The sequence below is a fragment of the Antennarius striatus genome, chromosome 8 (genome assembly GCF_040054535.1).
Source record: "Antennarius striatus isolate MH-2024 chromosome 8, ASM4005453v1, whole genome shotgun sequence".
Lineage (NCBI taxonomy): Eukaryota > Metazoa > Chordata > Actinopteri > Lophiiformes > Antennariidae > Antennarius > Antennarius striatus.
This window is the reverse complement of record NC_090783.1, coordinates 21,913,072-21,940,922: the sequence shown is the minus strand read 5'-3', so window position 1 is coordinate 21,940,922 and position 27,851 is coordinate 21,913,072. Positions and strand designations below refer to the sequence as shown.

Genomic DNA, 27,851 nt, shown 5'->3' with positions numbered 1-27,851 from the left:
TAAATACAATTAGTAACACAAAAAAAAAAACAAAAAGAAAAATGTTTGCACATCCAGTGACACAACTGGATGTTGTTACATTTCACGCTATCAGTAACCAACGTGTGTCCCAGTCCTGTTGATCACACCAGTAATCCTCCTCCTCATGGACTGGCACAACCTCCAGATGATGTCATCACGCGGGACGATGACCCACTCTTCACAAAGAACTTCCCAGAATCTGTGGAGGATTTTCACACTGTTGATGAGACCTGTTGTCCCCCCACACTGTCTGAAAAATTGGGTGGAAATAAAAACATATGTGTCATATCTGACTGGCCACAGTCACACACCATGCAACCTGAAAGCAGCGAGACGGCACGAGCTCCCCACCCTAAAAAAAAGGCTGTTTGGTCAATGACTGTTTTGATTGTTGTGGTGCTAAATCACAAGCTGCCTGGTGACATGCTTTGTTAGTGGTGTCTCACTTTTCTGAGACACTTTTCAAATCCCTTGAGTAACAAATCAAAAAGCTCGCCTGTCCTGAACAGACGAATGATTATGATGTCACATGATCAGGGAACCGCACCAAATACAGCAAATCTCTAATGTATATATCTAAATTAAAAAAAAGTGGTCCACGTTCATCTTAGTGCAGCTTGCTATCATGCTACTATTTGCTAATTGATGTGAAGTGCTTTTTATGAAAAGGATTTAGGGGTAAGACCATGTCGTGTTTTCAAAGATAACGAAGTGCAAAAAACGTAAAATCCAAAAAGCAGAACCCAGATATGGGAATGAAACAAGCGTGTCTCTGAGGGTGTGTCCGTCTCATTCCACACAGTAGTTTACAAAGCTTTGGTACATTCACCGAGCCTTAGGCTTTTAAAGCTTGTCAATGTACTCACTAAAAGAAAAGCTGTAATTAAATACAAAGTTTAAAATTTAATCTATCATCTCACAACTGCAAAACAGACAACGGTTAACTAACACGATGTGGCAGACTTCACCGATAGTTGGTGACTTGTTCCTGCAGATAATCAGATATGTCGAACAGTATCTGTGCAGATGATGGACAGCAAGTAATGCATGTCTTAAAAAACTCTTTAATGGGCTTGTTCTAGTTGGTTGTTTGAGTAAAGAGCAAAGTGATACAATGAACACACACACACACACACAGTACAGTGAATGCACACATTCACGCCCTGCTGAGGCATCCTTCATACTCTAAACACACCCACACATGAGTCACACACCATTCCTTCAGAATTTCATCCATGCAAAATGTGAGGCCTTGATGTCACTGAATTCTTCATCTTAGAACAGAATGACAAATGAATTTTAATCATAGGGCTGGAAATTTCCAACAATTATGGAACATGAATTGTTTTCCAGGTTGACAGAGGAAATCAGTACTTTTGTTTTTAATTCCTTCGTATAAAAACAAGAGAAAAAAACATGACACCGGTTAGGTTGAAATAGCTATACGTAACCGACAATAGTACTTAGTATTTTATGACTATCGAGATAAGTAGAATCACCAGCTGAAGAGACACCAGGAGAAAATTACATTGGTTTCCTCTAATTTGTGGTTGAAGGCTAGAAAACTATTAGTTCTTGTGTTATTCTGTCAGTGTAACAACTTTAGAACCCATGGATTGATCCTGATGTATTTATGTTCATAGTCCGTTTATGCCCTCAGAAATGATGAGCATCTTCCAGCATAGCATATCCTTTGAGCTTGTTCAGTGAATACCAATTCATGATTATTTATCCATATGCATCATCACACCATCCGCTGCTTAAGTAACTGGAACCATTTTCACGACAGTGAACAAAAGCTGTATGTAAGCCTAAGTAATATGTGCAGAGTACTTCCTCCAATCTGTATTACAGTACTTTGATGATGCATGGTTATATGATGCTGAGAAAGTGCCGAATAAATGCAATTCAGACATCAAGGTTAGAACTGTTCTGTTTCAGATTCAATTAATTACACTGAATTATACTTTTTGTAGAAAAGGTGAATTATAAATCTGTCAAAATTGTAGCTGAGCTGAGGCAGCTTCAGTGTCAGATGTCAAGCAGCAAATATGGTGTGATTTGTGCAGTCATCATGGACTGAAACTTGTAACATTCAAAACAGAAAAAAATTCCCATTTTGACTCTTGGCTTCGTTTTTCATCATCCATTTGAACAACCTGTGGTAGCATTAGAGTCCATATGACGACAGTGTTTGTCAGACGGGACCTTGGAGGACTGACTTGTTATACAATGAATTGATGAGTACAGTAAGTTAAATGTTCCATCAAGCAGAGAGGAGAGGCCAAAGGAGAGGATGAGCGGAGGGACGTAGAGATGCAGCTGAAATTCACCAAAAAAAAAAAAAAAAAATCACAGGAAAATTAAACTTTATTTCTTTAAGTCAAAGTAGGTGCCAAAGCAAAACTCCACGATGTTTTAATTGTATTTTTAGGGGGGCAATGATCGAAATGTCTGTCAATTTAACATAATTACATGTAGATGTTTACATAACCCAAAAACAAAACAAAAAAACTCATCAAACTAAAAGGCGCCCGGGTGTTCCAGTTCGCTTTGCTAGGATTGTGAAACCACAGAGACACCCTCACAGCTCATAGTAGGAGCTGCTGGTATGTTTGGAATCCACACAGCCAGCTGCTCTCACTAGAGCTGGCAGGTGGAGTTGGACGGTGTCACTATTTGAAATTGTTTCAAGTAGGTTTCTAAAATCCTCCCTGGATGACTGAAGTCAACCTGCTCTCCGTGAATTGCAGAATCCACCCACTGTGAACTTATGCACTAAAAATCAAAACATAAAATCTACTGAAATGATTCTAACTAACAAGCGACCCAAGGCTGGTCGTTGGTGGTACAGTAAAGGCCTGGGGGCTCTTACTGGGGATTTAGCTGCCAAAGCCAAAGATGCCCTTGATGTAGCCGGTGAGACCTCCCTTGCCCTTCTGCTCCACCCTGTCGTCCAACGATGGAAAGGTCACATGGTTCAGAGCAAGATCAAAGAACAGAGGCTTGCAGGGGATTGGCTGAAATTCAGGAGGGAACGGGACCAGATTGGGCTGTTTCCCCACCAGGGTGGGGTCGAGGCGGAAGCTATCAAGGCGGTTGCAGAGTGGCTGTATGAAAGGAGGAGTTGTGGAAAAAAATATAATTAAAAACAACATTTATTCAAACCTCTCAAGTGATGTCATTCTCTTACCGTGTTATCCTTCACCTGCTGCTGAGAAGGAACTTCAGCAGTCTCATCAGTATCTGAAACACACACACACACGTACTGTGAACGAGGCGCAGCAGAACCGCTCCAAACTGGTTCTTGTACAGAAATACAGGGAGCTGGCATGAAAACAGTGGTTCTCACCTAAAATGGCAGCGGCTTGAAGAGAATATTTTTCCGCGTTGACCTCAGCGATGAGCTCCTGAACGTCAGGCAGATCCTAGAAAAAGTCGAAAATCTCAGAATGTTTTTCCTCATTGTGCGTTTATGTCAACGTGTGTGTTGATTTCTATAGGACTGACCTTGAGGTTGTTGAGGTTCTTCGCATCAGACTGGACCTCCTTGGCGTATTTCAGGACCCTTTCATACAGAACCAGCGCCTCGCTCCACTTCTTCACCAGCACATAAGACTGGGCTATAAAGAAACACCTGAGACGAACACAGAAACAATGACAACATCAACATCAACAACACACACGTATTTATTAATGTATGGAAATATGCACATAAAAAAACCCTTCAAAATGCTTGATTATCATAAAGACATAAAAACCTTCAAACAAAAAGGTGGAGAAAGAGAAAGAACCGACTCCTCCTCTTTTGCTTGTTTGTCTGTTAGTTCTTTTTAAAGATCTCAAAAGGTTTTAAATATATTTTGATAAAAATTTTTGGGTGGCAGTGAATCTCTGATGCGGATGCAGACTCTGAAACACCTTTTTTAATTTCTTTAAAAATTGGAAGAAAAACCCAAAGATCTGAAGCCATGATGATGACGATGACGATACAGCTGTGATAGATTAAAATGTACATTAGGACAGAGCTGAGATATGACTTGTCCACTGGTATGTAGCTACATATTGTAGAGTCAGGATCAATGAATGGATTTCATGTATCTGTAAAAGGCCAGAAATTTTTTGTTGGTTTTTTTCCTGTCACAAACTTCTGGATTTATCCAGGCCTGACTGCTCAGAGTGTTTTTTAGTAGACATGTTTTTAACCAGTCACCTGTAGGCCTTGTAGACCAGAGTCTTGAGGGAAACCTCCATCTTGAAGCTGTGGTCGTCTTCCAGACCCTGGAGGGTGGACAGCTCGGCCAGACTCTGGACGGATGGAGGAAGGTCAGGGAAGCGTTTCATTGTGAGGGGGAAGTGACAGACGAGGCCGAGTGAACAACTTCAAGTCCCGACGTTCACCTGTAAGATGATGTCGTACAGACGGATGAGGTCCTGTGGACGAGCCCCTCTCTTGTTCTCGTCGGTTTCGGGTTCCTTCAGTTTAGCCTGCAGAGTGTAGGCCATGCTGTCGTTCCTCTTCACCAGCGTACACAGCTTGATGTAGGTCAGGTAGCTGGGTGGACACCAACATGACACCTGTTATTCACTTCCTATATCGTTTTTTTATAATCGATCGATTTTTTCTCTCTCTCAGTGTCACTATGAATTTGGCGTATTTGAAATAATCCGTAACTAATACACACTTCTTGCATACAATGACTCTTGCTGAGGTCACTCATACTTTTGATTACAAAACAAACCACGTCATTCCTTGCACTAATTCTGAAGACGGGCAGCAGTTGAATCAGTAATGAATACTTTTAAACTTAATAAACTGAGGTGGGGGCATTGTGCTCTGCTGTGTTGTTATAAACCAGTCAGCATTAAAAAAAAGATTGTTAAATGCTGCAGTGCTTGTGGGTTAACCGGTTCTGTTTGATGCACCTCTCTGTTTGTGTTACTGACTGGGTGAATAAAGTATTCAAACCAATGCTGTGGCTGTCTCACAAATGTAGTTTCAAGTGAAGCTGAGGTCAGTTTAAATATTAAAACCAGCCAGAATTGCTAGATTTTTAAACTATCAGACTGAAATACATCTCAACCCCTCCCTTCAGTCCTCCTTCCAAAGCCTCTCCTCTAAAATGAATGAATGAATGCCGGCCTAAATTCTTGACACTGGCAATTATCACAATCAACATGTAAATATCTGTCACAAATGTACGAGTCGAGGCTTACCCTGGGCCACAGTTACTGTTCTCCGCTGTGGGTGTGTTCTTAACGCTGAATGCTCTCTTTAAGTCTGTTTTCTCAGCCACACCTACGCTCTTCTTCGTTCGGCTCAGCTGGGTTTTAGCGCTGCTGAACTGCTGTCATCACTATCTATAATATTTACTACCAACCAAGACTGTGTCTCACTAAGATGTTAGAAAACACTCAACAAGGTTTAGTTGCATTTGTCATTCTTGCACCACTAGTTTCCTAATAGTTGTCTATTAGTAATAGTAATCTGTTCACAGAGCTCTGTTGAAAACTGCTCATGTGCTTGAGGGCGTGGACGGGTGTGTAGATTGACCGGCAGGCAGGCCATCTGATCACATGACACGGGCCGAGTGAAACGACTGGACGAGCTTACGACAGGCTACGGAGCGACAGATGTGTTCACTCACAGAATTTCATCTCCTAGTTGTTGTCAAAATGTTGAGAGATGTGCAACAAATGTAAGAATTTGTGTTTTGGGTAAATAACACAAATTCTTAGGTGTGAATATCAATTGCAAGACAATTTTAAGACGCATGTGGTAGAATATTCATGTGTAGCAGCGCCATTCCTCTTAAGTCATCACAGTGGCATTTAATACTTTTTAGACACTACAGGATGGACTGATGGCTGCGTCTAAGAGCATGTATCTCAACAGGAAATAATACTTCTAGTGTGATCCGGGCATTCACCAGGACAATGTCGGGTTTCCGTTTACCTGTGCAGGAACTGCAGGTTGGACACTTTTCCACTTTCAGAATCAGAGCTCCTCTCTCGTTGTTTCTGCAAAGATGAACAGTAGTTCAATAAATAAATAAATAAACTGATGACTAATTCTAATTCTAAAGTCACATCCACCCCCTTTGTGGATGGGTATCTTATTATGCAGCATTTTACCACCTCATTCTTGAGTTCCTCTTTCACAGCCTGGATGGTGTCTCTGCATTCGGCCAGCAGGGTCTCATACAGATGCTCTTTGGTTTCCTCGTTGGCTGCCTGGAGGAAAAGGAACACTTATTGTGATCTACAGTGACAATTTCTAACAGTGACTTTTGAAATCCCACATTCAAAATCTGACTGTTGGATATGTTATAAACATTAACATGGCAAAAGAGCAATATCTCTTTCATATTAACACATATTTATAATCAATCACATGCAAGAAAATATTTTTTTATAAAATCACAAGTTATCCATTTTGGAGCTGTAGTAATTTAATTCAAACTAACAATGGACACTGAAGGTGTGTCGAACAGAGCAGACACAGGTATGTGGCCCAACATACTTCACACATTCCTGAACAGATCAGCAATCAGACACTGGAGTTTCAGAGGTTAGGGGTCATTGTGAATGACAGGATTGTTCTTCACCTCACTTATCTTTATCAGTTGTACAAACAGGCCTGTGTTCCTCACTGCACTAACACAATACCCTAAGATGTCTCCAAAAAAGGTCATATTGGAATGATGTGTTACTGACTGACTGAATCCAACTTTATTTTATTAACTTTATTTTAAACACATGTAAAATATATTTTAAACAATTGTGATTACAGATAGAATATGGACTCAAAAGACGTAAGAGAAGCTTCTTAGGAATGTTACAAGAAGGTTCTGGTGGTGGTGACTGATGACATGCTGCTCACATACACCCAGAAACTCGTGTTCCTAAGTGGCACATACTCGTGGCAACACCCTGGATACGCCTAGCAGGACTGGCTCAACCAGCCAAGCATCTTTCTATTGTTCAGAGGAATAGTTAGTTAGATAAACTGATTACAGAAGGGAGGAGCTAGCAGTGCCTTTCTCAAGAGTACAAAGTTTATGTCCAAATAACATGTTTTGAGCCCTTATAAAGAAATAGAAGGTAGTCCTAAAGAACAGAAAGGGAACTCTGTTTTGTTTGTGTGATGTCCATCTGGCTATTTGGACCCAATCCCAAATCCTCTTCTTTTTAAATCCCACTGTTTGTTTTTTATATGTACATTGCTTTTTGATTTTCCCTCCCAAAGGCGTTACAAGGGGTCCGTCGTCGTCATTAGATAAGCTACGCTTTGATCAAGACTGATCATGGACATTTCTACCAATCAAAAGAATACAACTGTCAGGTCACTCATTCCCAGACAAGTTTGATTTCAGATTTCTTTCGTTCCAAGACTCGTGGAACGCAGCGCACGTTTGTGTATTAAAGAAACACTTAAAAGCGCTTTAAACTATAAGAGTGTGGGAAAAGGTAATACAGATAGAAGGTGGTTTAATATCAGTATGGGGAGGGTTCAGAAACACTTAAATTACGGTAAATAATAAAATAGTTTGTTGCTACATCACGGAATTTTGTTTTTTGCTCGTGGTCCTAGAACGCATTAACCGCGAGGAATGAGGGATTAGTGCCAGTCAGAAAAATGGGCTCAATTAACATGAGAATAGTGTGGGCTAAAAAAAATACATAGCTATTTTTCTGTAGTGTGCATTACAATCATTCAACTACAAATTATCTTGCATCAAAATGAATATCATTTTCCGAAAATTGACACTTTCGCATGGTCGTTTGCAAAGATATATAACATCTAGACATTTCTTTTACTGCAACGGTTATCGTCTTCAATTTATGGTGCCTATGTTTACAAAGTATTCTGGGATTTTCTACCACTATATTCTACCCTCCCAGACCTGCATCTGAAACACTTCTTTTAGAAGGACATGTGAAAGGTTAGATGACCTCTACCATTACAGGTTATAGGTTTGTACTGAGGTTTCTAAGGTAGGAATGCTCCAGAGCTGTGATGACAGTGACAATTGTAAATTGGAGAGTGCCACCTACTGAAAGTTTTAGAAATTGCATACTGAAGGCTTCAAATGAAGGAATCAACGGGTTCAACATGATGCAACACATGAAGCTGCATGGAGGAATCCAAAGTCTTAACCACCTTAGAAATGAAAACTATCTGTAGATATTTTCTGGTTATTTTTTGTTTAGCAAAAAATGTTTGAATGCTTCGAGCTGATTTTGCTGTGGGGTTTATAAAATACCAACTTGAGATAAAGAAAATTTCCTCCAACAAGGAGAAAATACTGACCTGAGCGATAGCGGCCTCATTGTCTGCTAAACCCAACAAGAAGACGCGGGCCTTGTCGATTTTGACTGGTACTGTCCGGCCTCGCCACTCCACCTCACTCATGGTGGCTGCCTGCTTGGTTCTTGCCTGAGTGATCAGGGCCTACGGTGAAAACAATTAATATATGAAACAAAAACACACAAGAATCATCACCTGAGACCCCTGTTTTCATGGGGTCAGCGTAAAACTGACTTGAATTAACGGTATTGTCGACAACAGCAGAAATGCTTTCGTACATCAGTGAAAAGTGTGGAACAGCCCAAAAGGTTTGAATCTGACGATGAAAATAAATATCTATATCAATTTAAAGATGGGTAAAATCACTTGTTTTATAAAAACTTTATAAGGTTATAATAACAGTGCACTATGATCATGTTCATCTTGTTTTTAATGCTGTTTCTGCACACAATGTATAAATATAATTCGACTTATTTTGGCATATTCACCTCTAGTTTCTCAGCCATCATACCTCCTCCTCCACCAGTTAGTCTCATTTGCATCAAGTCATTGATGGCATTTTGGTCACCTGAAAAGGGACAGAACAATAAATACAATTGAACAGCTTGTGTAGGAGTAATGGGCTTTGTGACATTTTGCGTTAACTTATGGGGATGCCTTTTTTTTGTCTTACATACCAATTACGCTGACAGACATCAAATTCCCCAGCCTGTCCATTTATGTGTGTTACTCACCTATATTATAAGCACAGTAGCGTATGTTGGGTGATATCTCTTCCACACGCTGGCGATACAGAGCAGACATCTCCTCGGTGAACGCACTAGCCAGCTTCTCATAGATGGTTCTGATGAAACATTTTTTTAATGTTATTTTTTGTCAAAGTGTCATAAAATTCTTGAATCAGAATCACACTTCCATTTTATCTGTGAACACATTAAGAAACACTTCATGACCAGAAAATGATGTTCATACTTGCACTTGTTAAAAGCCTCCATGGCAGGCTTCCACTCCTGCAGTTCAAACTGGACCGTACCAGCCAGGTATGCAGTGTAGGCCTAAAAAAATACACAAGCTTCAGTCCATAACTATTGTACAAAATTAGAACAATAGGTTATTTTCTTGGAAGAATAACGCAATCATTTATACTCGTATATCTGAAAGCAGACCAAAGACACCTGCTTTTTGTGTACCTGTGCTTCAAGCTTGGTCTTGGCATCAACTTTGGGGCTCTCACAGAGTTTCTCCAGCTTCTCGCTGTGTTTGGCAGCCTTGCGTAGTCGTGAGATCACGTGGAAGCGCTTTCGCGGTTCTGTATTGGCCTCCTGCTTCAGCTGCATGGCGTAACTCCATGCACGCTCCGCCTCCATCACAACCATCAACAGATATCTGTGTCGGGGGTTTGTTGTATAAGATGTTTAGTGGCAGTCAGTGGACACATTTAATACTATAGAGTCAAATTCAAAGTCAGCAGAATCAGGTATTATCTTCATCAAACACATTTCATAAAAGGTTTGGCGTATTTATAATTGTGGTTCAGGGTGATGAGTACCAAACGGCAACAGGCAACTACGTTTTGAAGGATTCACTCAAATTGTGTGATGTCAATTACTTTGCATCAAACTGCACTGTTGCATCAATCCAAAATTTTATGCACATGAACAGTTTCCAAAACATCAGTAAATGAACTACCCCCTTGGATGTCTCAGATGATTCATTCCTCACCTGCTGTCCGTCACAGTTTCAACCGTTATCTTCTTCCCAATAAATTTGTGTCGGTTGCCCAGCTTGAAACCCAGAGCCTTTCGCAGGCGACGCAATCTGCGGGTGCAGTAGTTCCTTGAGAGGTGACACAAACACGGTTACATTCATGTGCAATAATACTGCCACTTTTCCCATGTGCTGGTTCATTTGTAGCAGCCTCCCACAATGCCAATATTAGCTGCTGTACTTTATTTCATTTGAGTGATATATGCAATACAGTTTATTTCCTCGATCAATGAGGGCCGGCAGTGGCTCAGCAGTAGAGCGGGTCGCCCAATGTTCCCAAGGTCAGCGGTTTGATTCCCACTCCTGCACAAAAACACCTGGAGTGTGAGCTGACAGTGGGAAGTGTCAGCTCACTTCCGGAGCACTGCCGAGGCGCCCTCGAGCAAGGCACTGTCCCCTTTACAAGTTGCTCATTTGGGGCGCACCACGAAGGAGCTGCCCACCACTCTACCTGCCTCCCTGTGTGTGTATTACAGGGCCTGTACAAACTAATACATATGCATGTGTTTGAGGAAACTAGAATGTGCTCTTAATTTACCTTCAGGGATTACTATAGAATACAAAAAAAACCCTATTAATGAAATCACTCTGAACACTTCTGTAATTTCCCCCCAAACATCATCAGTCTCACAGAACCTACTCTTTGACCAAAAGGGCAGTAAAAGTAATTCACATAACACAACATGAGGCAACCAAACGACATATTTTGGTAAATCGATTATTTAATCGATCTATCAAATCCAAGTTGAGAACTGCCAGAAGTCTGCGTTTTGATGACAGAAAAAAAGCACCTTAGTGGAAATAGTCGCTAGGCTTAGGAAACTAACGGGACATCACCGCGGACACGTCTGCACACATGTTTCAGCTGTGGCGGGGATCAAGTCACTCACTTGTATCTATGGTAATCGCCGTGCCTCAGACCATGCTGCTGCTGGGATTCTTTGATTATTTGCAAGACTGCAATATATTATTAAGGAACAAAGTTTATTGCTTTACACAGAAGGATACTCCAGAAGAATATTTGTATTTTATACTAAAAGTAAGGCCATCAGTCAGGTTAGCACCGTCTTTACACTCAACTCCAGTATAGCAGCGGTGCTGCGGTACGTTTTAGATCCAGCTAACAGTAGTCAAGTTAAACTCTCAGATTTACAGTTGAAAAACGTGAACATTTCGTTTTATAAGACACTTAAAATATATTCACCATTCAAACAATATTAATACCCGACTGGTAACTGTGACTTGATCATTAAATCTGTTTTTACGCCGGACACAGAGCCCCCTTCAGTGACACGTAGCCTAACTGTAGCTAATTTTCTCCTAGCGGAGCTAACTAGCTAGCAAACTGGAGCTTCCCCCTCTATCGCACCGGCAAACGGTGACGGAACTCTCCCCCAGACATCGCTTCATAAAGGATACTCTCCAGTCCAAGGCCGCCGTCTGGTAGTTTTTTTTTATTCTCATCCATAGAGGGAATTTTAGCTTCGTTCTGCTTGTCGGTAGTCATCGCTGATGCTAAGTTAGGTGCAGGCACACATGCCCAGTGACAAGTAGAGCCAGGGTCCGATGACGTAACAGGAAGGGGCGGCGCTTCGCCCAAATCTCGCGAGAACATAAAATAACGACAAAGCCTTGACGTTGTTTCATTGACAGGAAGTCAGTCAAGAAAATAAACGTCACTGAAACCGGTCGCTCAATTAAAAAAAATTCTCACTTGATGTTGGGATTATATATTTGTATGAAGACGGTTGTAAAAATGAAGCAGCACAATATTCCGTTTGTTTTATTGCAAAAACCAAAAGTCGATTCAGCCATTATATGCAGCAGAAATGTATGTGGACAGAAAGTTTTTCATCTCTGAGATATGCATGGTTTCCTTGACGGTGGTGTCTCGACTGCGGACCTGAAGAAGGCCGCTCTCCAGCGAGTTTTCACTGATCACCACCGTAAAAAGAACTCCCATCTCATCATATCTGAAACACATTGACACAGAAACAAACAAACAGGCACATCAGGTGACGGTAACGCAAGATACTGCTATGGCAACCCAGAGATGGATTTACTTTGTGTTCAGCTGCTCCAATGATGTTGGCAGAGTCTTCAGGTACCCAGGCCACGCAGAAATGTTAGCCTCCAAGAACTCCAGCATCAGCCCTTCACACACCTAAAAGTAAGAGAAAATCTGTTAAATTAAACACTACAGTGTTATTACGCGTCTCTGAAACTTGATGAAATATAATCACAAAACAAAAAGCAACATTTTCATGAAGCCAGAGGCGATGGTGTCGCAGGATGTTGCAGTCTCTTGACTGCCTTGTTTGTTCTGTGACTGAGCTCGTAAGTCAAACAACTCGTAACTTAAATACATTTCCCCCCATTTAAAATCACTAAAATCAATTTAATCCATTCCAGCCTTGTTTTAAAAAAAACTTCTCTAAATTATGAAAAAAAATTTTTTTTTATCAACCAATAGACATGCATACTTTATCTGCACATAATTAATGATATATGTCGTAAACAATGACAAAGTATGACAAGTCACAAGCTGTGTCTTTACACCGTGAGCAAGAATGAGACACATCCTCAGCTGATGTTGTATCCATGCAACTAGTGGTGGTGTTTCAAAGCACGACTAGTCAGTCAGATTTTCGCTCGTATGTTGAACAAAAATGTGGACAGAGAGACGGCTCGTATCGACTAGCTTGTATGTTCTTTACTATATTTAGGCAATCAGTAAAATTCAATGAAAGAGTCACATCTGCTGTCACACATGTTTGTAGTACCTGTCTCAGCTCCATAGTGGGTCCCTTTCCAATGTCTAAAGCCACTTTGACTGGAGCCAACACCGGATGCAACTTCAGAACCTGAGTTCAACAGTAAAGCAAATCTGTACAGAGAATCCCATCACAATAAAGAAGAAAGAGCAGAGTGAGGATGTAAACGGAAACCAGAAAGCTGTTGGCTCTTCACCTTTCTCTGCTGCAGCATCTGCTTGCTGTCACCTTTCTTAAGCTGCTGGAGTGAGTTGGAAAGGAAGGACATCAATCCGCGGTCCATGTTTGCGGTTACGGAAACAACGTGAGGAACTGACTTGCGAGCATCTCCATACTGAAAGGCAGATAACACGGCGTAAATCTATGGTACACTGACTTGACAATTGAAGTTTAATGTAAACATTTAGCATGGTAAAAGCTAATACATAAAATATAACCACCAACTCACAACCTTAAATAAAATGTTTTCCTGTCTAAATACAACATTCACAGATGACCTCACCTCAGTGGCTGAGCTGTAACTTTGTTCTAAACTGTTCTTCAGTGCAATTTAAAATTTAGGAAATATCAAAATTCAGAACTTCCTGAGCATTTTGACAAACACACTGTGCATGAACAAGGCACATTCTGAAAAATACACCTAATTGCATGTTGGACACGTACTTGTCCCCGCTGTGTAAAATATGGCGACTTTGTGACACCGAACACAAGCCTCCAATTTTTCAAAATTTTGTTAGATACAGACAAACTACACACAGTAATGGCAAACAAAAGCCCTTCCTGTTCCAAAACATACCGTGTATCGCCTAATTTTATCATACATGTGCAGCCCTGATTCCTGCCCTACACTAGACCCTTCACTACAGGGCAATACGAATGGCTTCGGCATGGCTCATAATTTAGTACAAATGTGTTTTGTCACTGGCGTTCAAACAAACAATTTTATAGCAATTTATGCTATACTGTCTATACCATTTAAATACCACATCGTATTCTGTCCGCTTGCTATTTATTATTCACAATCATTTTTCCGGGGGTATCTTTGTGAAGACAAAAGTGTTACTGCAAGATTGATATTGCAATCGGAGGGCTTCCCCATCCTCTGCTGCTTTCAGGTCCAAATAATAATTTGGATGCTGACACAGAAAGCCTGCATACAAAAAAAAACATTCGGCGTCAATGTTAGGACACTAAACAAAAGATGATGCAGACTGACCTGCAGTTTGGAACGGGCTCCTTTGTGGACCTGCAGCAGCTCAGCAACTCCTCGGTTCCACAGCGTCTCCAGAGGCTCCTGTCCCCATGGGAACCTGTACATGATCTTCAACCCACGCGACGCCACCTCCTCAAGCTCTTCCTCTGGGACATCAACACTGCTGAAGTGTGATGGAGACAACGCAAACTAGAAAGACATAGGTTGACTTGATCACATGGAACTCCAACAATTTTGATGGAGGAATAATTTTAAGATATACCATTTGACTTGATTAATGGGAAAAAAACAAGTGCATCTTAAATTAAATAAGGAGGAAAGTCACAAGATCTTCAAAATAAACACAAAAAGCCCCCAGAAATTATTTTAAAAACTGTTAAATACTTTATTATAATAGTCATCCACAAAAATCTGTAACTCACTAGAATACATATTCTGTACATACAAATGTATGTCTTTAAATAATGGTGATCATCTACTCTTTTTACACATATCTGGTGACTAACTCTTAAACATAATAAGCCTTTTATAGAGTTATACTACTGCTGCATCAGTGATGTTGTTTTCATAAGACTGTTAACCAAGGCCCCCTGGTCTGCACCAGGTATTATAAAAAAGAAGCTAGGTGTGTGGAACAGTATATATTGGTGCCATAACTATTAATGTGGGAAACTTTGCCTAAAATACTCACTTTCCTCCACCACTTAAGCCTCTGCCGCGCCCAGTGATCCAACCACTGGGATGAGGTACGAGGAGGGCAGAACCACACCAGAGACGTCTGGGTGACCTCAGCTGAACTGGCAGGAAAAATAGAACCCCATTGGAACACAGTAGCTCTAAACATGTACGGTCGGTAATTGATCTTTAATAAAACAGGTCTATTGCTTCACAAAAACAAAGAAAAGCTATTACCTAGAAAAAAAAGTGAGGTGACCTGCAGTTTAATAACTGCATTACGTTCTTTCAGTTTCTCTTTCTCTCTCCCTCCTGCTCTGTGTCGTTGTCTCTCTGTCATTGTCTGTCTCTGTTGCTGTTTTTGTCTCTCCCTACTTCTGTTTCCACCTCTTTTTTTCTTTTCGTATTTATGTCTTTACTTTTAACTTTATTTATTCTTTATTCTCTGTGATTCGGGTCATTTGAGAGACCCTTTCTACCAAAGAAACTCTCTCATGAACCGGTCAACGCAGATGGCCACCTACTATGAGCCTGGGGTCCTGCTCAAGGTTTCTGCTTGTTATAAGAAAGTTTTTCTTGCATCCATAGGCAAAGAGCTGGGGGACAAGTTTGGTTCTATAACAGGAGGTCTTTCTCTGCTACAAATTACTAGAGATAACATTTTTGAGGTAAATTTTCCTGGATTTCCCTTGGGATTATTGTATCTAAGTATCTATCTGTCTATCTAGCTATACAACTAAAATGGAATTGAGTTGACTGGTTTTCACCCGATGATACAAGAAAGACTTCAATACCTACAGGGATCATTTAAATCAATGGACATTTAATTGACAACTAAAAGTTTTTGGGAACGTAATCTACCCTTGATTTATTCCTGGATTATAATTTACAGGGAAATATTTTTGGAAATAGTTATAATTCTGTTTGCATCCACATACTGGTCTGCATATTGATTCAGGTGGTATTAATGTAATCACATCAAGCACTACTCAATATAAAAGGTCCATGTACTGTATTTGCCCCAATTCTAAAATCTCATTTAAAAAAATGTAAAGTTGAGAGTAGAAAAAGTGTCACCTGCCACCAGAGGGCTGGAAACACAGACCGCTTTCAGCCAATCCAAAGGGCAGCTTCCTGTTCACCAGGTCTGAAGAGGGGATGAACTGCTCTAAAGCACCTGAAAACAAAAAAAATTCTATTCAGAATTCATTTAATTCCAATCTTAAACAAAGACTATAATTGACATGGCAACCACTGACTCTTTATATTTGGTTATAATTTGAGGATTATGTACTAGTACCATCTGATCACATAGAAATCGCAGGATTGGCTCACCAGCCTTAAATTGGGACATCCATGTGGAATTTTGAATGGAAAAGCATAATCAAAACTCATTAAGATATTATTCTAATGATGATACTGAAGCTATGAAAATTGATTGGTGGAGATTGATCAGGATGGACCCTCCCAAAGTCTAGCAGCATTCTACAGAACTGAAAAGCTCTTCTTTGCTCATTCATCCTATTGTAGTTCTTTAATTTGCTGGGCAGTGGATGGTCTGACTTGAAGACCAAACTATATGGTTGCATTAACATAATACGAGTTACGTAAATCACTTTCAATGTAACTACATGTCAAATAGTGTTTGTCTAAAATAGGGCACACAGAAATCCACCTTGAAGAAAGTTTGTCCTCACAGATGGAGACCTCTGGAGCAGCTCTTCAACCTTCTGGATGAGCTGCTCTTTACTCAGTTCTTGTTGTTCAAGAATTAGTTTTAATTCTCCAGACTCAACAATCCTCAGTCGTCCTTGTCCATCTGTTGATGTGTCTGTGCTGTTTATTCCGAACACTTGATGTGTTGATCTGGTCACAGAGTGCCACCACTGCTGCAGTAAGTTCCTTCTCAGCTCCATGCCCAGAGGTCCGTACCTGCAGCTCACCCCCCGCCGGAACAGCTCCATGTTGCTCTCACCGGGTGAAATGTAGTGTCTGTCCGCACAGAGGTGCGTTAAAGCCCTAACGCCATCATCCAGCTCCTCATCGGATGTTTTGCAGTATTTCTTGATGTTTTGCGAAGCAGGTGTTAAATTTGCGGGAAAGAAGTGACGCCTCGACAGGACGTTCCTAACAGAGCATGAAAACATGATGGGAACCTTCAGAGAATGGCACGATTCGTCGGATGATCTGATGAAGCGGGGACTCCGGTGGAGCACGCATCAGACCCGGACAGCTTCACTGAACACATGCCCGAGGCCATCGACTCAGATCGGAACCAAACTTTAAAGGAGAACGCAGGGAATTCGATTCCTTCATTAGTTAGTTTACTGCACAAAGGGAGCTTACTGGACACACAGCAGCGCCACAAACTGAAGCCGAATCAACAAGTGTTTGAAATTCACGGGAAACACGTGACGTACAACCAAATCGTTTTACTTCCGGGTTGTTGCGCTTCCGGGTTGTTGCGTATTTCCTGATACAAGTCCGCAGTTTTAACTTGTACAGGATTACTAAATACAACCATTAATGAATGAACTATTAATATTGTAAATTTTAATTTTCAAACCAGTTAAAATAATAGTATCGTGAAGGATTTGAATTAAAAACTTGCTATAAGGTGTAATTTTGTTGCAACATAGATCAGTGTTTGCACAAAACCTGATCATTATTTAATTTCTTTCACCAAAAGGACATGCAATTATATGATCGTAATCTATATTTGAGTAAAGCAGGTCACCCATAAATTCTGGGTCAAAATCAATAAGCCAACATTTAATAAGCCTGATTTAGAATAAGATTCACATTAAAAACTGACTCTAATCAGTCGCTCATATATATCACACACACACACACACACGACAGGTCCCTTTTTTTTAAATTTTATTCAAAAAGGGCAGCAAGCACCTTTTTATATGGTCTTCAGAACATCACTTTAAACATACCACAAACCAAAAACACTGCATTACCAAGTAAAAATAAATTACCGAGGAATGTAACAAAAATAAACAAAGAAAAATCAGTCAAGGAAAAGTGCAGCGATCAAAGTTGCACGATAGGAGATGTGTCTATGTGTGACTCCGTTTAATGCTCTGGGTTTACTGAATAATTCCAACCCTGCTACAAGCAAAAAAGTTAAACAGTACAAACAATAACAATTATAATAAGTCAACATTTCAAGACTAAACGAAACTCAAACTGATTCCATATATGTGTGTTTTACCATTTCTACTGTGGGAAGGGTGGTGGCATGGGGTAGGGCACCATTGGTGGTGGGGGTGGGGCCTGCTGGCCTTGGGGTGGTGGTTGAGAGTTGAATGGGAAGGGTGGGTGGTTCATGCCATTCTGATTGGCCCTCTGCATGCCCCCAAACTGAGGGGGGCTCTGGAAGCTTTGGTTACCAAAGGCCCCCCCCTGGTTTGCTGGCGCACCAAAACTGCCCTGTCCGTTGCTGCTGCCGTAATTGTTGTTGCCATAGTTACCACTGGAGTTACTACAACCGCCGCCATAGCTGCCACCATTTTGGGCCTTATTGCCACCAAAGGCACTTTTCGGCCCGTTGCCAAACCCCCTATCGCTGTCCCTGTCCCTGTAGCTACTACCACCAAAGCCGCTCCTCCCACCTCCAGAATACCTATCCCGACGGTCGTCCTTGTAGCCACCTCTTCCCCCCCGTGCCCGACCTGGATGAGATGAAGACAAGAGAGCGGCAAAACAAAAGATAAGAGACTCAACCTAGAACAACATTGGGGTGATAGTTGTGACATTTTCAGGCACGGAACTTGCACGATTGGTCAGAACATTAATGGTGGGACCGTATTGTTTCAATTATTAACAAGGAACCTGGCATCAAAAACTTTCATGGTCTTAAATCTTTTCTCTTTGGTAATGGATCACGGTTTAAGAGATCGATGCTAAAATATATTCTGCATCTTCCCTGAACATTACTTAGAAGATCAGATTGTACCTCCTCTGTCCTCTGCCATCTGGATCAACTTAGGGTTAATGGCCTGGTTGGCCTCACGGAGCACAGAGATCAGGTCGCTGGCTTGTTTCATGTTGTTGGGGGTGAAGAAGGTGTAGGCTGTGCCCGTTTTTTGACTTCGGGCTGTGCGTCCAATGCGGTGAATATAATCTTCGGAGGAGTTAGGGTAGTCATAATTGATGACAAATTTCACATCCTCCACATCTGTGAAAGTGTTGCAGTGTGGCAAAACAAAACACGGAGGCCACACAGGATTTTGCACACCACAACAGCCAGATCAAAGGGAAAAAAGTTAGCAGCTGTGAAGGCTGGGGAAAGAAATCGGTCATTCGGCTGTGGAAGAAATGTGTTAAAAACAATGTATGACTTTGTACACGTCTACTCCATGGGAATACTACTGTGGGAAGAGAGAAAGGATGCACACTCCAAGTTGCTTACCATAATCAAAGACACCCAAAAGACATTCAGTGTCCCTTTAGTTAACCAAGGGAGAAATATCCATTTAAGTCTTACCATAAAGGAGTATGCATTCACTAGTCCTTTCCCAATGCAGCGAAATCCCCCACAAATTGTCAAGTGACATCCAGGAGCTTCTATGCAGTTAGGGCCACGATACACACTGGGGCCTCCTCGTGCCAATATTGGACCATTCAGTGGTACATTTTTTTGCAGGTCAGCTTTTCCCAGTTCTCCCTCAAAAGAAGCTTGATATTTAAGGCCGCACTGCACGTCTTGCCAAGACAAAATAGACTAAGTACTAATTTGAACGGGCAAAAATGAAAAAGGCCCAAGCATTAAACCTTGTAGGCCCCCCCCATTCCCTGGGCGCAACAACAATTCCCTTAACCCTTTCATCAGTCTCATCAAGGCAAGATCTTCCAAGAAGCCAGTGTTCACTTGAGAAAATGTCTGTCGTTGGCAGGTCTCGACATGACTATAAAACGCAGGCGAGGGAGGAACTTTGGTTTGAGCTGTCTCACTCTTTGTCCTTTCACTAGGTGTTCGCACTAACCGTTTTGCAACATGTGCCAGGTCTCATCAAATTTTCAGAGAAAAAATATTTCAAACTGCTCTCTCCATTTCAAGAAATCCAGCACTTTGACGTGAAAAGAAAACAACCGAAGGTTTGGACAGGCTCACAAGCACCCATGCTATGTGATACAAGCTCCGAAAAGGTAACAATAGTTCCAAAACTCAAACAAGTGACTTGCAATACAGCGCTTTCTAACACAACAGCATGCAAGGCAAAAGTCACAACACGAGCATCTTATTTTTTTGGGTGTTTGAGTTGGAAACAGCTGGATGGCATTTGTCGGGTGAAATCCATGGACAGAGAACAGATGTGGGCGTATTTCAACAACATATCGGAGACAAAGGCTTAGCCACACAGCCTTTTGTAGATCACTGGCACACAAGAGCTTTCACCTCTCTAGGCCCACTGGGTGGCAAGCCAGTTGAGCACTTCCAATATGTCATCCTTCTCCCTCTCGAGGCCTGGGACTGTCATGCCTAGCGCCTGCCACAAAGACTCCACCTTAAGGTGAGGAAAAACTCAGAAAATGCATAGTAAAGTTAAAGAAAGCAAAATCACTTTCTTTAAAATAAGTGTAACACTGATAGGCAAGTGGTGCCATTCAATGGCGTACTGACCTAAGCCACGGGACGCCACGTCTGTAGCAATAAGAATCGGAGCTTTGCCGTATCTGAATTCTGAATGGAGAGGGAAGGTTTCAGTTCAGTTAGAAAACAGCCTGACAATCACTTTATTTAACCTTAACTTTCAATGGAGTTCAGTAAATTTCACCATTAAGGACCCAGTCTCTCTCCTGCTGACTCTTGTCTCCATGAATTCCCATTGCTGGCCAACTGTGATGAACAGATAGAAAAACAAAAACAAAAAAATAATGGGACAAAATAAAAAGCAAGACCAGCAACCATAACATATTAAGTTGAAACTGTTCAATTTAAACTAATGCAGACACCCTAACAAGTCCTATTTTTACTTTGTTTCCCATGAAAAAACAAGGCTGCAGGCCACCTGCGCAGCCACCGGCACATGTGACATTAACTCAATCTCAAACTTTCTTGCTATGCCTCAGTTACTATCTCCCCCAGATGCACCCTCAGGTGATAACATTTTAATGAAAGACTGAACTTGAATTGGTTTCATGCAGTTCCATCATAGTTCAGTCGGTGTCCTTTAAAGTACCCAGTAACGTACTTTAATGACCCTTACCCATCTCTTCTCATTCTTCTAGTGAGCTCATCACAACGCCTTTTGGTCTCCACAAAGATAATGGTCTTGTTCTCCTTTTCACTCATTATCTCCTCAAGTAAACGGATCAATCTGACAGGACACAAAATGATTGAGGTAAAACTTCAAGAGAAATGCTGTCGAAGAAAAAAATGGTTAAAAAAAATCATAGCAAATGGCACTACACTATATGGTGGTTGAAATTTCATAATTTATTGAATATTTATCAAACAGTTCCAACTAATAACAGTCCAGCGGATGGTAATAAAGAATATAGGAAGAATATACTCACTTGTCCTCCTTCTCCATATCGCTGCAAACATCAACTATCTGCAGGATGTTGTGATTGGCACTAAGTTGCAGAGCGCCAATGTTAATCTGGACATAGTCCTTCAAGAAGTCCTCAGCCAGCTGGCGAACTTCCTTAGGCCAGGTTGCACTCCACATCAGGGTCTGACGGTCTGGCTGACAAGACAAACAGAAAAAAATAGTGACTTTGTAGCTTCGAAGTAAATTTAGCTTTCATGTCTACGTCTGAGAAACTGAAGGATCTGCCAGTTACTTATATCAGCAACAGCTAGTCTGCTTTGTAAAGTAAGTGTTGTTTGCTCATTTTGGTCAACCTGTGTGTATGTGTACTTACTTTATGTAACATTCAAGTCAAATGTTTTCTCAATTTAGGTGCCGAGTAAAATAACTAACAAATAATGCACCTCATGTTTGATGACGCAAAGCACTTCTACTGTGAGGCAAGGGTTAGGGTTACATCAGACAAATTTGACTGCCTGTCAACTAAAAGAATATGCTTACTCGAATTTGTTCCACTATCTTGCGGATCTGAGGTTCAAATCCCATATCTAGCATGCGGTCAGCTTCATCCAGCACCAGATAAGTGCAACGACGCAAATTAGTCTTGCCACACTCCAGAAAGTCAATGAGACGTCCCGGGGTAGCAATGCAAATCTCAACACCTAAAAGGTAAAAGAAGAGAAAAATTAAATACATTACTGTTTTGTAGTGTTTGTGTGTGTGTGTGTGTGTCTGTTTGTGTGTACGTACCCCTCTCGAGGTCCCTGATTTGTGGTCCTTTAGGTGCACCACCATAGATGCAGGTGCTCTTGAGACGGGAAGCCCTGCCATATTCAGCTGCCACTTGTTGCACCTGCTGAGCAAGCTCACGGGTTGGCGCCAGCACCAAGCACTAAAGAAAGATTAATGCATCTTAAATCATATGCATTTATTAATAAATGCTTCAATCCATCAAGTGGATTGATTAGAAATAGTTACATGATACACTATTTACCTATAGGTAGTTTCTACATCATTTAAGTGAGACAATATTTAGACAAGACAAAGTATCTTTAACACAATACAAACTGGTTTCTACAGACTGGTTCCACCTCTATCTTGTTTCAGCACATGACACTTTCAAGCAGAAATGGCATGCAAGAATATAACCACAATCAATTCACCCCCCCCCATCCCAGACTAGAAGAATCCTGTCAGTATAATCATTTTTGGGTAATTTTTCACCAAAGCTCAGCAGTAAAGCGGGTCATCCAATGTTCCGAGATCGGCGGTTCGATTCCCGCTCCTGCCCCAAAACACCCAAAGTGTGAGCTGACAGTGGGAGGTGTCAGCTCACCTCCGGAGCAATGCCGAGGCGCCTTGAGCAAGGAGCCGCCCCCCTTACAAGCTGCATATTTGGGCGCTCTACCTCCCATTGCATGCTTACAGGCCCCTTTGTGTGTGTTTGTCAAACATACTAGAGTGTGCATTCTTAATTTCCCTTCGGGGATTATAAAAGTATATAACAAATTTTTTTTTAAATTATAAAGAATCACGTAAATGGAGATTTCCTTGACTTTCGGTTTGCCTGGCAAATTAAGGGGATCTTCAAAAAAATTTGGATATTCAGTTATATTTGAAAAGCATTGGTCAGTATAATAAGAACATTTGGCATAATATGGTGATTGTTAGAAATATTGTGTTTTATCTGCCCGGTCAATTCAGACATTTTTCATAAAACATTTAACAAGATGTTTAATAAACATTTTTTATCAGAAAATCTTCTCACAGCATTATTATTCCTTTGTATTTAAAGAATCACAGATTAAATAATATACTCACAATAGGTCCATCTCCACGCTCCAAGAATGGCTGGTGTTGAATGTGTACGATTGCTGGCAGAAGATACTATGAATAAAAAAAATGAATAAATAACAGGAGGACTGAAATCTAAAATTTAACTTTAGAACTCGCTTCAGGTTAATTGGCCGTTCCGAATTGCCCGTAGTGTGTGAGTGCGAGCGTGCATGGTTGTTGCACCCAGAGTTTGCCCTGCTTCACGCCCTAAGACGGCTGTGATAGGCTCCAGCTGCCTGTGACCCGCTACGACGGACAAAGCGGTTAAGAAAATGAATGAATGAACTCATACATGTTGCGCACCAACATCAGCATTTATCATAAATTGTTATTTATTCATTTATTAATCATCTTGAAAACGGGATGATCGTAATCATCTCATCTTCAGCAGCCTATCCCAGCTGACTATGGATGGAGAGGCAGGGTACACCCTGGACAAGCTGCCAGTTCATCGGTGGGCTACACAAAAAGACAAACACCCACTAACGCTCATACATAACGACAATTTATAGTGACCAATTCAAGTTGCATGATTTGGAGGCAACAGTACTACCCACTACCCACTGTGCTGCTAATTGAATGTTGTTGTTTTTGAGTCAGTTCTTCTGTACAATGTGGCATTAAATTAGCACAAAACACAAGCATAACATACCAAATATTATGTAATTTTTAAAAATAATATTATGTAATTTAGCAACTTCCTAAAAAGGCTGTCAGATTCAACACACTACCATTTTCTCCACAATTTGAAAAACCTTCACTTACTGCAAGGGTTTTCCCGGACCCAGTTTGAGCAATGCCAACCATGTCTTTGCCACTCAGTGCAACTGGCCACCCCTGAGACTGAATCGGGGTTGGTTCAGTCCAGTTCTGTTTGTTGATAATATCCATGACATAGCCTGTTGTAGTAACACAAAAAAAGGAACATTTTTGAAACTCAATAAAATATAAATCAAAGGTCTAATTCAGCTTTGAATGGTAGAGAATACATTTCTACTCACTTGGAAATGCGGCTTCATGGAATTTTAGAATTGGTTTGGGGCAATCCCTGCCTTTGACTGTCACTTCTTTGCTTCTTCGGTACTGTTCAACCTCTTGCTGGAATTGGAAGAATATATCTTAAAAATGAACTAACTGACTAATGAATACATATCCACAACCCACACAATAAAGCAGAGAAGCTATCGATTGTGTCACTTTGAACGTTATACTTTTTTTTTCTCCTTTCATCTCGCAATTTAATCCACTTAAATTAAACAAGAGAGGAAGTTAGAGACAGCTCTTACAAGTGGTCTATGACTGGTATCTGGATGTTCCTGGTAAAAGTTCTTTTGAAACTTGGGAAGCTCATCCAGGTTCCAGTGCTTCTTCCTCAGCCTCTCACCAGGGTTGCCAAACTTTCCTGGAGGAGGGCCACCCCGATTGCCTCCTCCACCACCACCAAAACGAGGTGGTCCCCCACCATACCTTGTAAGAAAAAGACACACAGAATGAAACACAGCCACTAACTGACGTAAGGGTCAAGTAACAAACTGTGGGTTGGTAATACTGGATCATAAACTATGTCTCTTGTATTTACAGTAATCCCTTGTTCCTTGCGGTTAATTCATTCCAGGAACAAACAAGTGAATAACAAATTCTGCGATATAGCAACGTACTATTAATTTATTTACGGTAATTTAGACATTTATGAACCATTCCCATACTGATATTAAACCACTTTCTATCTGCATTACCTTTTCCCACACTCTTATCGACTGTTTAAAGCACTTCTGTGTCTCACCTAAGTCCTAGACTCACGGAAGCAAGCGCACTTCTGGATGCTATCAGCCAAAAGAATGTGCCTACGGTGTCATGTGACTGCCTACCAAAAATCCACGATGAGGTGAAGTCGCAAGTATTGATGCGCGAATGCGTAAGGGCACACTGTATTACGTTAACCCGGTAGTGATGCAGTACTACCACCAGTAGGTGGCAGTAATAAATCAGCAGGCTATTACTGTACATGATTTGGAATAAAATTGTGTTAAGTAATTATAAATGTGCATTTTAGCTTGACATCACAAATCTGCATTTTATTTGCATTTTAGCTTGACATGCCCTCCCCAAAAATGCATTCTGTTATCATGTGTTTGCAATAAATTTCTTTTGCGTTTGGGCTGATGTAAAAAAAATTCAAATTGGTTTCAAAAAGCTCCGGACCCGACCCGATTGAATTTTATAACTAGGTGTCACGTAAGCCAGCAGCTACTCCCATTGAGCTCATGAATTGCGTAAAAAAACCCCCACCACAATCCATCAGGACACCTGTGACATATTTCTTTTATCTCTCAATCTTTCAACTTAACTGTCCACATCTCATCTTACGAGAAAATAAGAATGAAGCCTTGAGTAGGAAAAAAATGATTAAGGTCGGGCATCATCTGGACTTTAAAGATTCAGATTCTGGTTTCAATTCTGCCGCAGGACCCTGGTTCTTAATCGTACTTGATTCCAACATGTTCTCTTTTCTATCTAACACTGTCTCTAATATTCTCTGACATTTTTCTTCTCTCGATCATTAAAGTTCTCTCCTTACTGCAGAGAGGAATAAATCATTTCAATAGCAAAAACAACGGCTTTGAGAGATTTTATAATTTCATTTAACAAATTAAACAAGACATGGTTACATGTCTGTGTAGGTTCTCAGTCATCCAGGTCATGGTTATCCAAAAGCTGTTGAGTCGATCCACTGGACATTAAGAAAGTTCTTGAAGACGTTTCGTCTCTCATCCAAGAGACTTCTTCAGTCATGGTTACATTGCAATAAGGAACTAATGTCTCCTTAGTAAAGGGGTCATCTTAGAGGGATGGCCACTATTGTTTTGGTCTGTTAATCATGCCAATGTGAAGTGAAAGTAAATCTTTTGAATAAAGCTCTGCTATTAGATATTTAATTTAATGCCAACCTATGAAGCAGAAAAAAAATTAAGAAAATTGTAATGGTTTTTTAAAGGACTTATGAACCTGTTGAAATAACAAGCAGACAAGCTCCATGCCTTAAGTTGATGCTCACACTACGTGCCATTTGAGTTCATGTCATTTATTGATTTACAGCCACTATGTTCACTTATCATTCTAGTTCTAATTGTGTTACTGAGGTGTGGAAGCAAACAGGATGTACTCATTTGAAGGCGGTTGTAGCATCCTGATGCTCTACACACTTGGATTATCGTATCTGATGCAGCTGAAACGAATTTCTGATTTAATAACTCGACAATAACCACTGAGGAATGAAATGTATTTTGTTTATTTTTATTGTCACCCGGAAACTAGCATAACCCGATCTACCACAACCTTAGGCTGTAGCCGATGGTGCGCCCAGAGAAACTTAAATTACAAACATACATAAAGAAAAGATTTGATTTACTCTATGATTCATTCAACATTTATTTCTATATTTATGGAAACCATCTTCCGAATATATGAATACAAAAATTATATTTATTTGATGAACAACAGTACACATGCAAACATTAGCGGTTTTGTTTAGGTGAATAAATTTCCGGCACTCACATATACTACATAACACTTGCAAAAATATTTAGATTAAAAGAACGAGATCAATTGGAGACAATAACACTAAAATATAAAATATTATCGGTCTTAGTTTAATAGTCATATAATGCGACACTACTAATTACAGTCGGTTCACAAACAATTGTTGGTCTGATGTGCATTTTGAAGAACTGCGTCACGTGACCAATAAACAAGCAACATAAGGCTGTCATCGGTACAGACCGTCGTTAGCTGCCATTTTACCTCAAATTGGCAAGGAAACGGGGGACACAACAGATAAAACAATGCTATAGGCTGCACTAAATCTAGTTTCATGTTAGAATACACAACTATGAACAAATGACAGTAGCAATATTAAATATAAGACAATAATTGTCAATAACTGCCTTGACGTACCTGTCGTTGCCAACCAAACGCTAAGCTATTCATTTCAGCTAACGTCAAGAAACCCGACTAAACTTACCCTCTATCTCTGCCACGATCTCGGTCTGAAAATCCAGGCATTGTGTAACAAACTACTGTGGAAAAAAAAATGGACTTCGTGTAAATCCTTTAAGTGGGTCTAGAAAATAGAGGATCGATCTAACAGCTAAATCCGAAAGACGTGCAAATAAAAAGCAAATGCCGGCAGACAAAAGTCTGTCTACAAAGACGGATGTGACGTCAACCGAAGGCGTATAACATTGTATCAATGCGCGACGTGTTGCAGCTCTGAGTAGAACACAACAAGTGCCGGTACTATTTTTTTCCCGCACACCAATTTACATTAACGAAATGTCTTCTAGTGGATTGGCCACCACAGAGTCCAGACCTTAACCCCATTGAGAGTCTTGGGGATGTGCTGGAGAAGGCTTTGCGCAGCGATCAGACTCTACCATCATCAATGCAAGATCTCGGGGGAAAATTAATGCAACACTGGATGGAAATAAATCTTGTGACATTGCAGAAGCTTATCGAAACAATGCCACAGTGAATACGTGCCGTAATCAAAGCTGAAGGCGGTCCAATGAAATATTAGAGTGTATGACCTTTATTTTTTTGGTGGTGACTTTCTGTTTTTGGCCAGGCAAAAAAAAAAAAAAAGCCAGGTATAATAATTGTTTTGTAACTACAGTAATGGCAATCTAGAAATATACAACAGGTATAAAAAA

At 40.7% G+C, this 27,851-nt stretch overlaps 3 protein-coding genes across 6 annotated transcripts; all 3 read right to left on the bottom strand.

The window, feature by feature from the left end:
• Positions 1 to 61: 61 nt before the first annotated feature.
• srp68 (signal recognition particle 68) lies at positions 62 to 11,650 on the bottom strand. Of its 4 annotated transcripts, none has more exons than XM_068321326.1 (17): positions 11,519 to 11,650; positions 10,990 to 11,056; positions 10,055 to 10,168; positions 9,523 to 9,718; positions 9,305 to 9,387; positions 9,067 to 9,176; positions 8,821 to 8,900; positions 8,336 to 8,476; positions 6,160 to 6,255; positions 5,978 to 6,042; positions 4,423 to 4,576; positions 4,235 to 4,329; positions 3,532 to 3,658; positions 3,374 to 3,449; positions 3,215 to 3,267; positions 2,897 to 3,131; positions 62 to 220 (listed from the first exon to the last, which is right to left on the bottom strand). In XM_068321326.1, exons 1-16 carry the CDS (start codon positions 11,604 to 11,606, stop codon positions 2,904 to 2,906), a joined length of 1,773 nt encoding a protein of 590 aa, XP_068177427.1. In that variant the 5' UTR covers positions 11,607 to 11,650; the 3' UTR covers positions 62 to 220; positions 2,897 to 2,903. The 4 variants fall into 4 exon arrangements, with proteins under 4 accessions (XP_068177427.1, XP_068177428.1, XP_068177426.1 ...); XM_068321327.1 differs by lacking the exon at positions 62 to 220 and adding an exon at positions 253 to 271; XM_068321325.1 differs by lacking the exon at positions 62 to 220 and adding an exon at positions 1,002 to 2,343.
• Positions 11,651 to 11,878: 228 nt separating this feature from the next.
• polg2 (polymerase (DNA directed), gamma 2, accessory subunit) lies at positions 11,879 to 17,185 on the bottom strand. Its single transcript, XM_068322119.1, has 8 exons — positions 16,437 to 17,185; positions 15,839 to 15,938; positions 14,778 to 14,883; positions 14,090 to 14,275; positions 13,070 to 13,207; positions 12,883 to 12,963; positions 12,163 to 12,263; positions 11,879 to 12,072 (listed from the first exon to the last, which is right to left on the bottom strand). The coding sequence occupies exons 1-8, from the start codon at positions 16,906 to 16,908 to the stop codon at positions 11,907 to 11,909; spliced, it is 1,350 nt and encodes a 449-aa protein (XP_068178220.1). The 5' UTR covers positions 16,909 to 17,185; the 3' UTR covers positions 11,879 to 11,906.
• A 439-nt stretch (positions 17,186 to 17,624) lies between these two features.
• Positions 17,625 to 27,352, bottom strand: LOC137600162 (probable ATP-dependent RNA helicase DDX5). Its single transcript, XM_068321607.1, has 13 exons — positions 27,164 to 27,352; positions 24,429 to 24,609; positions 24,144 to 24,240; positions 23,908 to 24,041; positions 23,128 to 23,193; positions 22,057 to 22,198; positions 21,808 to 21,968; positions 21,290 to 21,462; positions 20,980 to 21,090; positions 20,548 to 20,609; positions 20,394 to 20,453; positions 18,726 to 18,947; positions 17,625 to 18,441 (listed from the first exon to the last, which is right to left on the bottom strand). The coding sequence occupies exons 1-13, from the start codon at positions 27,202 to 27,204 to the stop codon at positions 17,987 to 17,989; spliced, it is 1,905 nt and encodes a 634-aa protein (XP_068177708.1). The 5' UTR covers positions 27,205 to 27,352; the 3' UTR covers positions 17,625 to 17,986.
• Positions 27,353 to 27,851: the final 499 nt, after the last annotated feature.

What these genes read in the sequence shown, in the direction of transcription:
- srp68 (XM_068321326.1), bottom strand. Translation starts at nt 11,606, where the DNA reads ATGACTACCGACAAGCAGAACGAAGCTAAAATTCCCTCTATGGATGAG. An exon ending in AAGAGGAACTCAAGAATGAG is followed by an intron (nt 6,043 to 6,159) that starts GTGGTAAAATGC and finishes TCATCTTTGCAG; the next exon opens with AAACAACGAGAGAGGAGCTC. An exon ending in AGAACCTCAACAACCTCAAG is followed by an intron (nt 3,450 to 3,531) that starts GTCAGTCCTATA and finishes GACTTTTTCTAG; the next exon opens with GATCTGCCTGACGTTCAGGA.
- polg2 (XM_068322119.1), bottom strand. Translation starts at nt 16,908, where the DNA reads ATGTTTTCATGCTCTGTTAGGAACGTCCTGTCGAGGCGTCACTTCTTT. An exon ending in GAGGACAAACTTTCTTCAAG is followed by an intron (nt 15,939 to 16,436) that starts GTGGATTTCTGT and finishes TTTTGTTTTCAG; the next exon opens with GTGCTTTAGAGCAGTTCATC. An exon ending in AGATGCTGCAGCAGAGAAAG is followed by an intron (nt 12,964 to 13,069) that starts GTGAAGAGCCAA and finishes TGTTGAACTCAG; the next exon opens with GTTCTGAAGTTGCATCCGGT.
- LOC137600162 (XM_068321607.1), bottom strand. Translation starts at nt 27,204, where the DNA reads ATGCCTGGATTTTCAGACCGAGATCGTGGCAGAGATAGAGG. An exon ending in GATCGTGGCAGAGATAGAGG is followed by an intron (nt 24,610 to 27,163) that starts GTAAGTTTAGTC and finishes TTTTCTTACAAG; the next exon opens with GTATGGTGGGGGACCACCTC. An exon ending in CGTGGCGTCCCGTGGCTTAG is followed by an intron (nt 18,948 to 20,393) that starts GTCAGTACGCCA and finishes ACACTTTCACAG; the next exon opens with ATGTGGAGGATGTGAAATTT.